The following is a 15,429-nucleotide window of genomic DNA, read 5'->3' as shown; positions in this document are numbered from 1 at the left end:
AGTTATTATAAGGTAAGTGAAAGAACGTCTGCGGCCCTGTGCCGAGGTTTTTCTTGCAGCTTCTTTTCCCCGGCTATACAGGTTGTGAGAAGCTGCTGTAGAATTAGGCGGATGAGATGTTCGTTATGTAAAAAATAACGACTCAAAGTGTAATGTACTACCTACTGAATAAATATATTTTTGGATTTGAAACTAACTGGATATTTGCGACAAAAGATTCCTGGATATTTTTGCGTTTACGGCAATGCTTATTCGAAGAACCACCCTAAACTAAAACGTGTTGGCTTCAATTTCTAATAAAAAAGGTATTCCTAACGTGCAAAATACTGTAGCTAGAAAAATGCCAAAGAAATTACTACATTTCAACAATTCACACAAACAAATTATAGAGTCGACAATGATCTTCTGACGCGTGACATTCACAGAGGGCGCCATTTATAACTGTCAAAAATGAGGTTTCAACCAAAAACTTTCTTTTAAATATTTTAGCATTGGCAACATGGATATTAGTTTAAAAAAGAAATGTTGCAATCCAAAACCTATTTAACGTAGCATTATTGCAAAGACATCAGGGCAGAGATAAGTACATCACCTAGCGCGAAGGAGACAAGAGATACTTCTCTTTCGCACCGAAAGTATGAGTACGAAACAGACGTGAGATGTCACTCTAATAATGTACATCGAATGAGGTTTTTGCCTGGTTCCGAGACTAGTTCTAAGTATTTTAATTTTCTCAGATGAGAATGCAATGGAACACAGTCACACAGCCCAATCTGGAGTTTCCACGTGCCAAAAGATTCTTGTCGCTGTTAAGGAAAAAGAAGTTGCATTTGGAAATTGACAATGCACGACTTGCAAGCGTATTTTAAGATGTTAACTCGACTCTTCCACTGGACTTGGCCTCAGCTGAGCATTTTGGTATTTTAAGTTGACATTTACGCCCTCGATTTGAGGACTTTACTCACTGGAGTCGAGCATATCATAGTGCCAACATAATAATACGAAAATAATGACGTCATGCCTTACTGGAGTAAATTCGAGGTGAGATTGAGGCGCTGTTTAAGAATACCGATTTTGAGCCGAGTTCGAAGAAGACCTTGAGGTCGCCTCAACTGGGGACTGAGTCGAGGAAGGTTGGAGTTAACATCTTCAAATGCGGGTGTCAATTTAGTAAATTATTACCATCTGTATCAGCGTGTTGTTGTTCGAGCTGTTTCTTCTTTGGTTTTACAGACAGAAATTAATTATGGCAGACGAAAATATAAACGAGTCTCTGCAAAGATTACTTGTTAACACTAATTTAAGAGCCACGCTCTTGTCGGTGTAGCATTAACATTCTCCTTGCTACTTTTTTAGGAAAAAATAGAGCAGACTTACTTGTTACAGCTCATTAAATATAGGATGATTAATTTGATTTTCAGTTCATTTTGCAATGGATGTGCCTCTGACTAGCCCATTTGAGAATGTAGTCGTCAGCTTATGTTGTTTTAATTTGACGATAGCACAGAAATATAATATACAGCCTAACGCGAGACTGAGATACGTATTAAGACATATTAAAACTGTCAAAACTATCATCCTATATTTTTTGAACTACAGTTAACTGACTAAAAATTACGAATTCCAATAATCATTTAAAATCCATTCTATCGATAGTATCTGTAGATAGTGTTGTGACTCTATCGATATCTTGCCATGTATGAGCATTTAAAATTGCGACAAAAACGGTACTTTGGCGGCTCTATAATATCAATAACTCTGACACCAGGGTTTGAGGTCTGTCATGAGAGATTTATGTTAAGTTAATCTTTGCAATAGACTCAAATCAACAGAACACTTATGACCTGAAGGCCTTAAAAACTGAAGTCTTTTTTAGTATAAATAATTAAGTAGGCACACGTTACACAAAAAAAATACTGTACATCAAAAATAACTTTTCTTACCTATCTACATGTCAGTCATTTCCTAAACTGACTAACTTGCGTTTAACTGTACAAAATATACATCCCTTTTATTTGTGGGTAGGTCTTCGAAAACCGGAAGTCAATAACATTACCGTGAACGCAGAAATATCCAAGAATCTTTTGTCTTTTTGCGAATATCCAGTTAGAACTTACGTAAGTTGGCGACTGGATATTCGCAAAAAAACAAAAGATTCTTGGATATTTTTTGCGTTCACGGTAATGTTATTGACTTCCGGTTGTCGAAAAACCGCCCTTGTAAGTATTAGTAGTACAATCTCGCAATGACTAAGATGATTTATTAAGTTTTGATATGTCAGGATAAAAGTTACAAGTAAATGCCTTTTAATTTTTTTTGGCGCCAAGACGCCATTTTGGAAATCCGCTTTAGACGTAGATGGGCAACCTACCCTGTACTTTAGAAAATCCCAAAAAACATCCCATAAATAATCGGGTAAATTGGAGGTTAAAAACTTAACATAGCGTCAGACCTATATCCCAGAAGGAGTAGACGATTCCTCGCCAGCTATGTATAAATATCATGTAATTGGGACCAAAAAATGGATATAAATGTGAATTTATCCAAAACACCGGGTACTTTGCCCATCAGATACTTACTACCCGCACGAAATGATGGCCGTTTCGTAATAAATTACAGCAATTCGCTCCGTCAATATAGTTACAAATTAATACGAACGTTGAATATAATAAAGTACAGATATTTTTTTCTTTAACATAGTCATCATCATAAACCAGCCCGCATCAGCCCACCGTTTTGCACCACTCTTTCCGGTCCTGCGCTAACCTCACCTACAACTTTCCCGCCGTTGCAACGATATCCGACCACTGGGCCGCCGGTCTACCCACTGACCTTTTCCCGTCTCGTAGCCACCATTCTGTGACGGCATTTGACCACCGACCATCCTCGCGAGTAGCCAAGTGTCCGACCCATTTCCACTTTACACTCGTGTTTCACCTACCCACGTAGTTAATAAATAATACAAAACTTAACGGGACGAACGTGAAAACAGCCATCATAGCGTGCCGTCGACATAATCTAAGTGCAAAGTTTTAGTAAAACACAAAATAAGTATTGAGCGCATGAAAACTAACAGCGTTACTAAAAGTTACACTAAAATTGCGATTATTACGTGTACTTTTTCGTTGCTTAGCGCTATTTTTAGAACTGACAAACTACATTTTTAATATTTAGTTCAGCCCGCCACAAATTTATTGACAAGGATCGCGTTTCACTGAGGGACTTTCCAGGCTACTGTCCCAAAAACATAGAAAGCACTGTACAATACTGCCTTCGTTTAATCTTCTAATTTCATGGATAAGTTTTATCATTGTTTTTGGGTATAAATGATAACTCTTGTTATTACACCCAGGCACAACACATCTTCCACCCATTATTATTCTGATCAAAATAAAGAGAAGCAATATAGGTAGCAACACAATTCTACACCTGATCCGAATATCCAGCAACAATTATTTTTATACATGGGTCGTTCTTCTTTTTTATCGACAATAAAAAGACATTTTCTCGATTTATCGGATTTAACATGTTTAAAATTATAACGGCAATAAATATTTTAAAACATCATATAAAAATGTGTCTGTAGAGGACTATTTAGTGGTTCTCTTTATCTTGGTAACATACTTTTCTTTGCAGGCGCATTCCAAAAAATATTGTGACAGAGTGGCCCTTTTCATCGGAGACAGCATTTCAATTTACCACTCTGTCACATAATTTTGTGAAAAACGATCAAGCTACGTTAATAACTAATCAAGGGACCGATTAGTATTTTGCTAGTATTTTGAGTATAATAAGATTACCTATATTTTTGGACAATGGAAAGATTAAACAAAATTCTAAAACATATAACCTATCAGAACTAAGTACAGATCATTGTCGATAAAAAAGAAGAACGACCCACATGCCACTGTCATTACACTATATTTTTGAATAATTATGTTACCCGAGCATTCAAAAATGGGTGATTATCACGGTAAAGGTATACAGCGCCATCTATTTTTTTTAGGGAACGTGGCCTGGATACTCCCTCTTTAGATGACATACCATACATTCTCCACTTACAACAACTGTCAAAAATGGCGTCATCAGACGCGGCGTTGGTTTTAATGGCCGCGTGCTCAGACCCTTGTCGCTTCTAGTACTATTTTTTTTTTTCATCAAACATGAACGGTTGCAAATTTAACGAGATGAAAAGATTCGACTTAAAACGTCAATTTAACAATAAAAAAATAACACTTCTCTCAATACAATCAAAACTTAAACGCGACTAATTTCATTACATCTACTGGAATACACATTTACATCTTAACATGGCTGTACGTTGATAAAAAAATACGCCACGCTGCAAATTTCACCACACACGAGTATAACATAACACAAGCACACGACTGTATCCCAAATGGGGTAGTCAGAGGTACATCCATCGCAAGATGAACTAAGTGCCCGCGCCTCACCGAGCTTTCTGTTAGACCAACGTGATAGGTGAGCCGTATCGCCGTCTATAATGGTCGAGGCAACTGTGTTAGTGAAAACTGCACTTAAGGTAAATTAATAACTCATTGGTGCAAGTCCGGTACATGGGTTGCACGAGTCTATATTCTAAAATTTACCCGAATCCAACATCGTTACCGTAAACCCAAAAAATATCCTAGAATCGTTTGTCTTTCTGCGAATATCCAGTTAAAATTTATGCACGACGCTAACTTTCGTAAGTTCAAACTGGATATTTTCAAAACGACAAAATATTCTAGAAATATCTAGCTAGTTACAAATGAAAATTAAATCAGAAAATTTGTCAAGCCTTGACGAGCATGTTAACCGTTACACCACCGGGCCCTCCTGTCCATGCGAAATTCTTCTAGCCTGTTTAACCTAGACGGCTAGGCGTACTGAATATTATTTATGTTTTAAATGTATGTAATAATACGAGGCATATTTTTTTATTCAAGTCGGGCAGCCATTTTGATTCACATTGTCAGTAACACATCAACTTACTGTAATTTTTTCTCTAGCATAACGTTAGCTTAAATACAAAACATTATTTTGCGTTAGTTATCAAAAATGTCCGTTGCTTAGGAACACTAAGGAATAATTTTAGGCCGATTCCAATTATATTATACAATTCCATGACTTACGAAGCGTATAATTAGCGCGTTTCTAAACGTAGCACATCTAAACTCGATTTTCGCGCCAATTTTTGACACATTCGTTTTTTTCTTACAATTCGCCTTGCTAGTTTACGTACAGCCTAAACATGATGCGTTTTGATGCTAATAAACATTATCTCCTAAATATTTTAAGTATTTAATCAGTCATCTGTGACTTACGAATAGGCTGCGATGTTTTAATTCGCCTTATCTAAGGCAGGCAAAGATCTGAGGACCTTACAGCCTAGACTTTAGTAATTTAATCATCGAAATATACGATCAAAATAGGCGTTAGCCATGTCTTGTTTTTAATATCAGATTAAGTCAAACATTGTTTTAAATTTTCAATCAGGTTAAATATCCATTTTAGGCCAAAGCAGATGACAACCCAGTTAAATACGATACTTTTTAAGAAAATTTAAATATATATATATATATATATATATATGGAGTTTGTTATGGCCAACAAACATTGTAAAACTCATTATGTGATTCTTATTTCAAATTCGTAATTACGTCAAAAAGAAAATTAAGGTAAGGTTGTTTTCTGATCCTATTTTTGTTAGACTGGCTCCTATTTGCAAATTAGCATTTTATTATGATCTTTGCCTCATGAACTACCCAATTTAAGTATTTCCGGAAGTTTATTAGCATCGACAACGCAGCCAAAGCACCGTTGCGGCGTTCGTTCAATTGACCAGTCTCATGTGCAAAAGCCGAGCACCACATTATTACCTAACTAGTCAATTCCACAAATTCAGATATGATCTCATTACCCTAAGTTGCCATCTCGCTCTGCCAAAAGACGAGCAGCGAGACAGAAAACTTTAATTTTATCTCACAACTTTCCTATCTAACGAATGAGATTCACTAGTTAAAAAGCCAATTTAATTCCTTATTTTTTTTTTATAATTTTGGCACTGCAATTCTGCTTCAATTTCATTCACAAACTGTAGCTTATAAAACACCTAATAACAGGCTGCATAAACGTTAATTCATTTTTGGCGGCAAATTTGACAGTCAGTGCTGCCAACTTGACGAAGTAATGGTCCGTTCACACTGTCGATTTTGAGGTTAGTCGTAATGGCTGGAAGCTAGGCTAGTTCGGGAAGAATGTAATGTTGAGCTGTGTTGAGGCATGGTGCTGGGGGGCGGAGGGGGGAGGCGCGCGTTGGCCGCTTGCCTCTCTTGCTCTTCTAGTTGAGCTGCGAACTCCTCTTCCAACGCCTGTTTAGAAAAAAATAAAATTGGCACAATAAGTCAATGGCCTTTGCGAAACAAACATTAAAAAGTTTTTTTTTTTCAATAAAAATCTTAAGTGATACCATTCCACAACAACCATAGAAAACAAAATGCAAGGGTAGTGCTGAAATCTGAAATTCTATTTACAAGGGGGAGGAAAATATTAGTGCATAAAATAAATTTAAAAAAAAAACACATACCATGCATCCGTCGTTGGTGAAATGTCCTGTTTCCAGTGTGGAGCCAAACCTTGCAGTTATTTTATCATTAAAGTATTGCCATATAATACCGATAGATTATTTGTTGCCATATTTAATCTTTTTTTTTATTTTATTTGTCTTTGAATTGCTTCTCTGGATTAGGAGCGAATTAAAAGAGATAGAACACGTTTAGCTGTTTATATTCTCGGACATGTCGTAAAATCCGACAGAGGGATAGAGCCTTTTCTAACATGATGGACCATACATGGATAAGCACCGTATGTACAGTCACGAATACTAATATGTATACACTTTGATACCATGTCACATTAACTTTTTTGACAAATTAAACCGTAAGTCTCATTGAATGTCAAATATGATAGTGCCACAGGGTTCTAAAGCGGGTACATGCTATTACTCATGAATGTACCCACATGGTAAATTTTGAGATGTGCTAAATAGCGATTTAACCGAATATTATTCGGTTCGACTAATCATCATCATCACCCCAGCATTATCCCGTTTTTCACACGGTCCGCTTACCTAACCTGAAGATTTTACAGGTCCGGTTTTTACACAAGCGACTGCCTGTCTGACCTTCCAACTCGCGCAGGGAAAACCAGCCCAATGCAGGTATTATTTGGTTCTTCTAATACCGAACCGAATACGCCGAAAACCAAAAGAATATTCTATTATTGTAGTGTGACAGGAACGAAACAAATAGAATTCCATAGTCTCTACTCACCCCGGTGGGAAATAGGCGTGAGTGTATGTATGTATGCAAACGAATATTCGGCGCATTACTAGTAAACAAGGAATTTTTGCGTATCTGTAGTAAAAAAATAGTAAAAAGTATTTTTTAACATGGCAACACAATAAAACAGTATAATATGGCAACACAGAAGCACATGCACACCGAGCGGTCATGCCTTTTAGTTGCGTAGAATTATTTATTTACACTTGTAGTTGAAGCCAAATATTTAAGCAGTTTGATAAGTTTGCGAACACCAATTAGTTTAATTAGAAAAAAAAAAACAAAAAAAAAAGAATATCCATACGTAAAATAAAACATCCTACAATAAAAAAAAGAAAAAAATAAGTAACATTTTTAAGAAAAAAAAAATTTTTTTGTTTGGTCAACATGTTGACTTTTAGTTTTTTTTTAAATGAACGGCCATAAAACCGTGTATATTTTTACTTTTTAATAAGTATTTTAGATAAAATGTAAGCCATTTTGAGGAGGTAACTTTATTGTAATTTATTTTTTGACGTCCATCACATATCCGTAGCACACCTCCACCATAGCATAGAATAAAGAATAATACTACGTATAGAACGGTAACTCTTCGTCCCGCACCAATTCGAATCGGGCGCCGACCTCCCCCCTTTTGGGTTAAGGCTGCGTTTCCATTGACGCGGAGCTGGGCGGAGATGAGCGGAGATGTGCAGGAATCGACCAATCATGAGGGAGAGAGTGACAGAGCGTCTTCGTTTTTCGCTCTCTCAAACGCTGTGATTGGTCAAGTCCGCACATCTCCGCTCTTCTCCGCCCATCTCCGCTCTGCTCCGCCCATCTCCGCTCTTCTCCGCCCATCTCCGCGTCAGTAAGCCCGGCTTTAGGATGGTATTAGTAAACGAATCTCAGCTGAGACTGCCCTCAAGATCATGCTCAAGTCTCTGTTTTTATATGACAACTGTCACATTGATATGATCTTGAGGGCAGTCTCGAAGCTGAGATTAGTTTATTAATACCACCCTTAGTCTTAAATGGCCGTAAATCACTAAGGAGTGGGGGGCGCGCGCGCAGACTGTGTCCCCCTCGCACTTAAGCATTAGCCGGCACATGGTAACAATGAAATTTTTAAACGCAGTGTCTGGGGTGTGACAGTAGAGAAATAACAAGCCAAAAAGTATAACATAACATTTTATTTACATCTCTTCGATCGATTATTTTAATACAAATTATACAAAGTTAACACGTCTACCATATACATAGAGCATGAGCCATGCATATCGTGATAAAGTAATTAAAAAAAAGCGAGAAAAGATAATGGCTGTGAGTAAAAATGAGTAAAAAAACTTTATTGAACTCGATCTCTATTTTAATTTTATCTAGTTATTACCATTTATACGTGCATTTAATCATTTAGAAAAAAACTTTATTGAACTCGATCTTTTTAACCCCCGAAGCAAAAACGACGGGGTGTTATAAGTTTGACGTGTCTGTGTAAATGTGTATGTCTGTCTGTGGCATCGTAGCACCCAAACGGATGATCCGATTTTAATGCGGTTTTTTTTTTTTAAATTTATTTTTTAGTAATTCCCATATTTTTAATGCTTTAAAATACGTTATCACGTTATCCCTGACGTCACGTTAAGCCTGATTTATGCTCTATGTCCATGTTTCTTATGACAACACTTAGGCAATAATTGATGCTAATTCCCGTAGACACTAAACAAATTTTCTTATCCGCCGAAAAGGGACGGATGATTGACAGCTGTTAGTTAATTTTAAAATGAATTAGCGAATGCACCTCGGTGGTATTCAACCCATTTGACGTGTGCTGACTAATTCTGTCGCGTTATTTGGCCGATGTAAAACTTTTACCACCTAAAAAATAAAAAGCAAAAACCACGGATGAACGTGGGTTTAAGTATTTTACAGCCAAGCAAAGTTCAGTCGAATTGTATGATAATTGAATTCAATTTTCTTTGGCTGTCAAATACTTAATCCCACGTTCATCCCTGGTTTGTTTTTCATTTGTAAGGTGTTAAAAGTTTTCAAATTCAGAATTCAAAAGTTTTCGAATTCAAAAGTTCAGTCGAATTGTATGATAATTGAATTCAATTTTCTTTGGCTGTCAAATACTTAATCCCACGTTCATCCCTGGTTTGTTTTTTATTTGTAAGGTGTTAAAAGTTTTCAAATTCAGAATTCAAAAGTTGTCGAATTCAAAAGTTCAGTCGAATTGTATGATAATTGAATTCAATTTTCAAATTGTCAAATACTTCAAACCCACGTTCATCCCTGGTTTATTTTTTATTTGTAAGGTGTTAAAAGTTTTCAAATTCAGAATTCAAAAGTTTTCGAATTCAAAAGTTCAGTCGAATTGTATGATAATTGAATTCAATTTTCAAATTGTCAAATACTTCAAACCCACGTTCATCCCTGGGTTATTTTTTATTTGTAGGATGGTTGGAGGGTTATTTTAGGTTTACAATACGATACAAAAAACCTACTACTTGTGTTTTGTTTGATTGTAAGTTGTGTGTTACTCCGTGTTTTAAATTATATATTTGTTTTGTATTTGTAACTGTGGTGTCCCTTTATAATAAACGTTTCTTTCTTTCTTACTTTATTGCACACAACATACAAAACAAGTTTTACACACATGGACGCAAGATACGGTACAAGGTTTCTGCCAAACACGCGACGTAAATATAAAGTTTATGGCTGTCGATTACCCGTCCATTTCCTTTTCGCTTGAGAAAACGACAGGTAAGTATAACTTAAAATAAAATTAGTTATGTTGCCTACAAGATTTAGCACTATTAACATAGTAAAATTGCCATTTTAGGCTTGTTTTTATTAGATACGCCTCACCCATTAATCCTTTAAAAGAAATAACGTAGTTTGTTTTTTATAGTTGGACAAGGATCTTGCTGCGAATGGATGAAAAGGGAAGTTTCCCAGTTAGTTCCATCATTTGACATAGATGGCGTTAACATCACTTTAGGAAAACTTTGTATGGGATGATAATTATCTAACGTTGTCATATTCAAGGGGAGTTGTCCGAAAATACAGGGTGTGAGTGACATCCTGACGGAAAATTCATGAAAATTTTAGTGTTTCTTTAGGAGCCCTTAATAATGAATTACTTATAAAAAAAGAAATATTACGGGTAACTTGGACCCAATAAATTATAACCACTGTCAAATCAATAACGGTTCCATGGCGATTATGGGCTTGAGCAACAAGATCCTTATCTTCCTATTGTATTTTACAGTAAACGTCCCTTCGGTCTAAGATACATAACATAAGCTCGCGACTATATACCAATTGGGGTAGTCAGAGGTACATCCATCGCAAGACGAACTAAGTACCCACACCTCACCGAGCTTACTGTTAGACCAACGTGACAGGTGAGCCGTATCGCCGTCTATAACCTGATTACATCAACATTTTATTGAAAAGCTTAATATATTGGTCATACATGATGGGTTTCTATATATCAGTGGTTTTTCGACCGAAACACACAAGTCATAAGTACAATCAAAGAGTAAAAGTGCAGTCACAGAGCCCAGCGAATTATTTGCAAACAGTGATGAAATTATGAACCATTAGTTGTCATAATTATAAAATTTATGTTTTTGTAAGTGTTTTTGATCTATTACAGAAACGACATGTAACCAGGAGGTCTAAGTGCAACCAGTCAATTTATTACTTTGGAAGAAACTGATTGGACTTTTGCACCTTATCGTACGGTCACGAGCATTAATATGTATACACTTTGGTACCATGTCACATTAACTTTTTTGACAAATTGAACTGTAAGTCTCATTAAATGTCAAATATGTTAGTGCGACAGGGTCCTAAAGTGGGTACATTATATTGCTCATGACTGTACCTACACAGAGCTTTGTATTTCGATCGAAAAAATATGATAATTGGTTAAAATCGATCTCAACGATATTTGCAACTATATTTTTCCAACAAACTTTTAAGTATTATTAAATTAATAAGCAATTTTATAATGCTGTTAGTTAGTCTATCTTACATAACATAAGTTCACGACTGTATCCCTATTGGTGTAGACAGAGGTACATCCATCGCAAGATGAACTAAGTACCCACACCTCACCGAGCTCTCTGTTAGAACAGCAGTCGGTTCCGGGTAGTCTATCTTAAGATAAATAAAATTAAAAGTTCTCGAAAACTCCATGGCAAAGTACGAGCCTATAATCCCCTGGATAGTGGGACGCCTGTGCCCAGCAGTGGGACACACATAGGCTACCTAAAACCTATTTGTAAAAGACTAAACCAAGTACAGTCAGCACCCTAATCAATGTTATGTTAGGGTACCAACCGTGGTTTCTATAAACAAACTAAAATGTATATTAACATCTAAAACCTAAAGTTGAAATTGCAATAATTTATTATGTCGCTATACTAATAGTAGATTTAACAATTAAAATATCAAATTTCAACGATTTAATCAATATAAACACTAGTATCTAACACATAAGGCATACTTCAGGCACGTTTGTTAGCTTGGAATGTTGTTTAGATTAATCTAGTTGTCTCTTTCGCACTTAGGGCGAGTGAGAGAGAAAATACATACAGGATGGAATGGCTTAAGGGCTTTCAAATATTTCTTTTTTATCCTTAAAATTCTAAATATCAATTGAGGTAGTCAGAGGTACACCCATCGCAAGATGAACTAAGTACCCACGCCACACCGAGCTTTCTGTTAGACCAAAGTGATAGGTGGTGACTTGTGACCCATATCGCCGTCTGTAATGGTATCTATATATTTTTAATTAAAACATTATATCAGAAGGAAAAGGAGAAGCCATCGGTACGGCAATGCAGGACGGAAGGTGCAAGTCACAGGGACTGCAACCTGGAACCTGACAGAGGGCAGCAGTAACTGTCAGTACTATTCAGAGGCGGAGGACAGGAGTCCTAGTACGGCTTTGAAATAAGACTACTCAGGCCCCATCCCACTCGTGTCAGAGTAGTTGCGGGGCGAGAGGCAAGAGGGAAACCACTGCCCTATTTTTTCCAAAAAAAAAAGTATCATGGAGAATGCTACACCGACAAGAGCGTGGCTCTTAAATTAGTCATGATGACCAAAGAGCAACAAATATTTTTTGAGTTTCTAATTTAACTTTGAGAATTTCAATCAAGAAAAACGTAATAATAAGTGCAACATTTTGTCACTTTCTCTATGACGTCACAGTGTGCTGTTTCATACAAATTCCATAGTAATTCCGTGTTTTGAATTTTAGTAAAAAGTAACTGATTTGACCAGTTGGAAATTAGCCTATTGTCATTAACCGGGCACGAACAGGAAACCGCGTGATATGAATACCGACCCGCCATTTTGAATGAACCCGCTTCACCTACCCAACAGTGGGATAATATTGGCTAGCAAGATAACTTATCGCAACTTTCCCACTGGCAGTCACCACAAGGCCGGCCAAGCCATTCCACCCTGTCTGTATAATAACAAGTAATCAAATATACTCGTTGTCACAGGGAAGCAAAGCTTGCAAATTTGGCATCATCAAGGAAGTACCAATCTAATCTAATTAACAATATAATTAAAATTACAGTCGATGAGACTTTCCAGGCCACGTTCCCTGATAAAAATATAGGTGGCGCTGTACAAAGTTCTCTTCGTTAATAACAGACATATGCATCGTTTTATCTTTATTTTTGGGTATACATGATGACCCTGGTTATTACACCCAGGCACATCACATCTTCCACCCATTATTATTCTGATCAAAATAAAGAGAAGCAATATAAGTAGCAACATAATTCTATACCATATCTGATCCAAATATCAAGTAACGTTCATTTATGCTTCTGCCATTACATTATATTTTTGATTATGTATATAATTATAATCATATCATTTATTGCGTTCCACATGGTAGGAGGTTGGTAATATAAGGTAAGTAACACATATGGACCCGGATTGGGCACAGCGATTTATACTGTACCCGAGTAAAGTGAAAATGGGCAATTATCACTTACGAGTAAAACAACGCCATCTACTTTTGTTTTTGGAGAACGTGGCGTGGAAAATCCCTGATTGGAAACATTACAATATATGGCATTTTTTTTGTGACTGTGTAATTGTAAATCGTGTTTGGGAGATTAGTTATAAAAAATCACTTTCAGTCTAGTAATTACCAATTTTGGCTTCTATTTCTAAGGTTCCGAACCTCGAAAGGAGAAACGGAGCCCTTATAGGATCGCTTTCTTTTCGACTCTTCTCATAGTGTGGGTTGTGAGGTGGAATACCAGCCTCATCAACCCTGGTCATTGAGCCGCCAAAGGCGCCTGACATGGCTCATGTAACGATTACTCACTTACATCAGTATGTAGTAACCGGGACCAACGGCTTCACTTTTTTACTATGTCGTATGGTAGATTTGCCGCATATAGCAGCGAGAAGAAACCTTTCTATTTTGATTGTCACATTCATTAAATAGATAAAGAAATTCAGATATGAGAAGTCGATGCAAACTTTGCAATTAACCCCGATTCCTGCAGACACCTCCTAATTTTATTTTGAAAAAGACGGATGATTGTCAACAAGTTACTTTTAAAATGAATGCATAACCCGTGCGAATAAAATAGGCATCTCGCTGGTATGCAATCCGTTTGACGTGTTGTCTACTTAATTCTGTCGGGTTATTGGCCGATGTAAAATTTTTAGACGGTTGTTTTAGATTTCTGCTTATTATTTGGCACTTGCAACAGTGTTGAAAGATTGGGAGTATCATATCCCTGATAATAAAGCGGTAAGAACCCGGTATTATGTGTTTTAATTGTGATAATAACAGCGGAAACCTCGAAGTATGTACGGTCACGAGCATTAATATGTATACACTTTGGTACCATGTCACATTAACTTTTTTGTCAAATTGAACTGTAAGTCTCACTAAATGACAAATATGTTAGTGCGACAGAGTCCTATAGTGGGTACATTATATTGCTCATGACTGTATATTATACCTTCAATGACAACTTATGGAGAAATTTGAAAACACTTCCCACATCTAAATCTCAAAACCTTCACAAACACCTTCCACCATTCCTAAACAACCGAATCTGATGGGCCATCCTTTCCTGTCATGTACGACTTTTTGACATTCAAAGTGGATAGATGGCCTACAGGGATGTCGGGCCCTTCTGAGTAACTGTTCGAGCCTCTTATAGGGCCCCAACGACTGAAATATTTTGAGGTTACGCCGTCGAAATCGATCTCACTGCCTTCTTGAGAGCTTGTGCTAGTCCCGAAAGTGCTGGTACTCTTCATAGTATCATATTTCCCTCCATCAATTGAAGGTAGATCGATCATGACAGCTTCCAGAGCAATATCTTGCTTTAGACTCTGTTGGGATATACTGCGTTTCATTGGAAGATCCTTCTCTTTGAAGTGCTGCTCCGAAACGCTTTGGCGGTTGAGTTTCTTCTCCCGCACCGGACTTCTGTTCGTCGTGGTGATCTTCTCGACCGGTCTGGATCTTTCTAGACTCTTCCTCGGTTCTTCATCTATCTTCCTGACTCTTCTGTCTTCTATCGGGACGTCGTTTCCAAACGCCATGATCGGTTCTCGTCGCAACTCATCGGAGTTGTTGAAGACACTGAACCCGGAGATCTTCTCCGAAACCAACTTTAGGTTTGAGGTTGAAGCGTACCTCGCGCCGGCTTTGGATAACTTCCCGCGTTTCGTCGTGTTCGAGACGCTATTGGCCGCCGATTTGGTGAGTCTGTTCGCGCTGGGGCTAATACTCCTTCTTCTGTCCATGCCAGGGGTGTTACTGGCAGACAGCAAGTTCAGACTAGTCCTAGACCGTGACAGGGAGCCGATGAAGGATGTCCTTTGGTGGTACGCGGCTAAGACATGCTGTAGGACGTTCTTCGGCCAAGGAACATCTAAGTACAGACTTCGATCTTGGATTTTTCTGCCGAATTTCTTCTCGTGGTCGTCGAGTTGCTTGCTGAAGTGTTGGACGAGTTTCTGTCCGGAGGTAAGTGGGTTTAGTGGCGTATTTGGGGAGACGGCACAAACATGAACGTGGCTACATGTACCTACTGTG

At 37.4% G+C, this 15,429-nt stretch overlaps 1 protein-coding gene across 1 annotated transcript in view; it reads right to left on the bottom strand.

Moving 5' to 3' along the window:
• Positions 1-8,500: 8,500 nt before the first annotated feature.
• LOC126378741 (serine/threonine-protein kinase 10) overlaps positions 8,501-15,429 on the bottom strand; it is a 58,313-nt gene continuing 51,384 nt past the window's right edge. Inside the window, exon 28 of the mRNA XM_050027121.1 lies at positions 8,501-15,350. Within this exon, the coding sequence (XP_049883078.1) occupies positions 14,424-15,350 (927 nt within the window). The 3' untranslated portion in view covers positions 8,501-14,423. The remainder of the gene's footprint in view (positions 15,351-15,429) is intronic.

Source organism: Pectinophora gossypiella, chromosome 27, assembly GCF_024362695.1.
Source record: "Pectinophora gossypiella chromosome 27, ilPecGoss1.1, whole genome shotgun sequence".
Lineage (NCBI taxonomy): Eukaryota > Metazoa > Arthropoda > Insecta > Lepidoptera > Gelechiidae > Pectinophora > Pectinophora gossypiella.
Note: the sequence above shows the minus strand (reverse complement) of the source record. Positions and strands in the feature narration are given on the sequence as shown.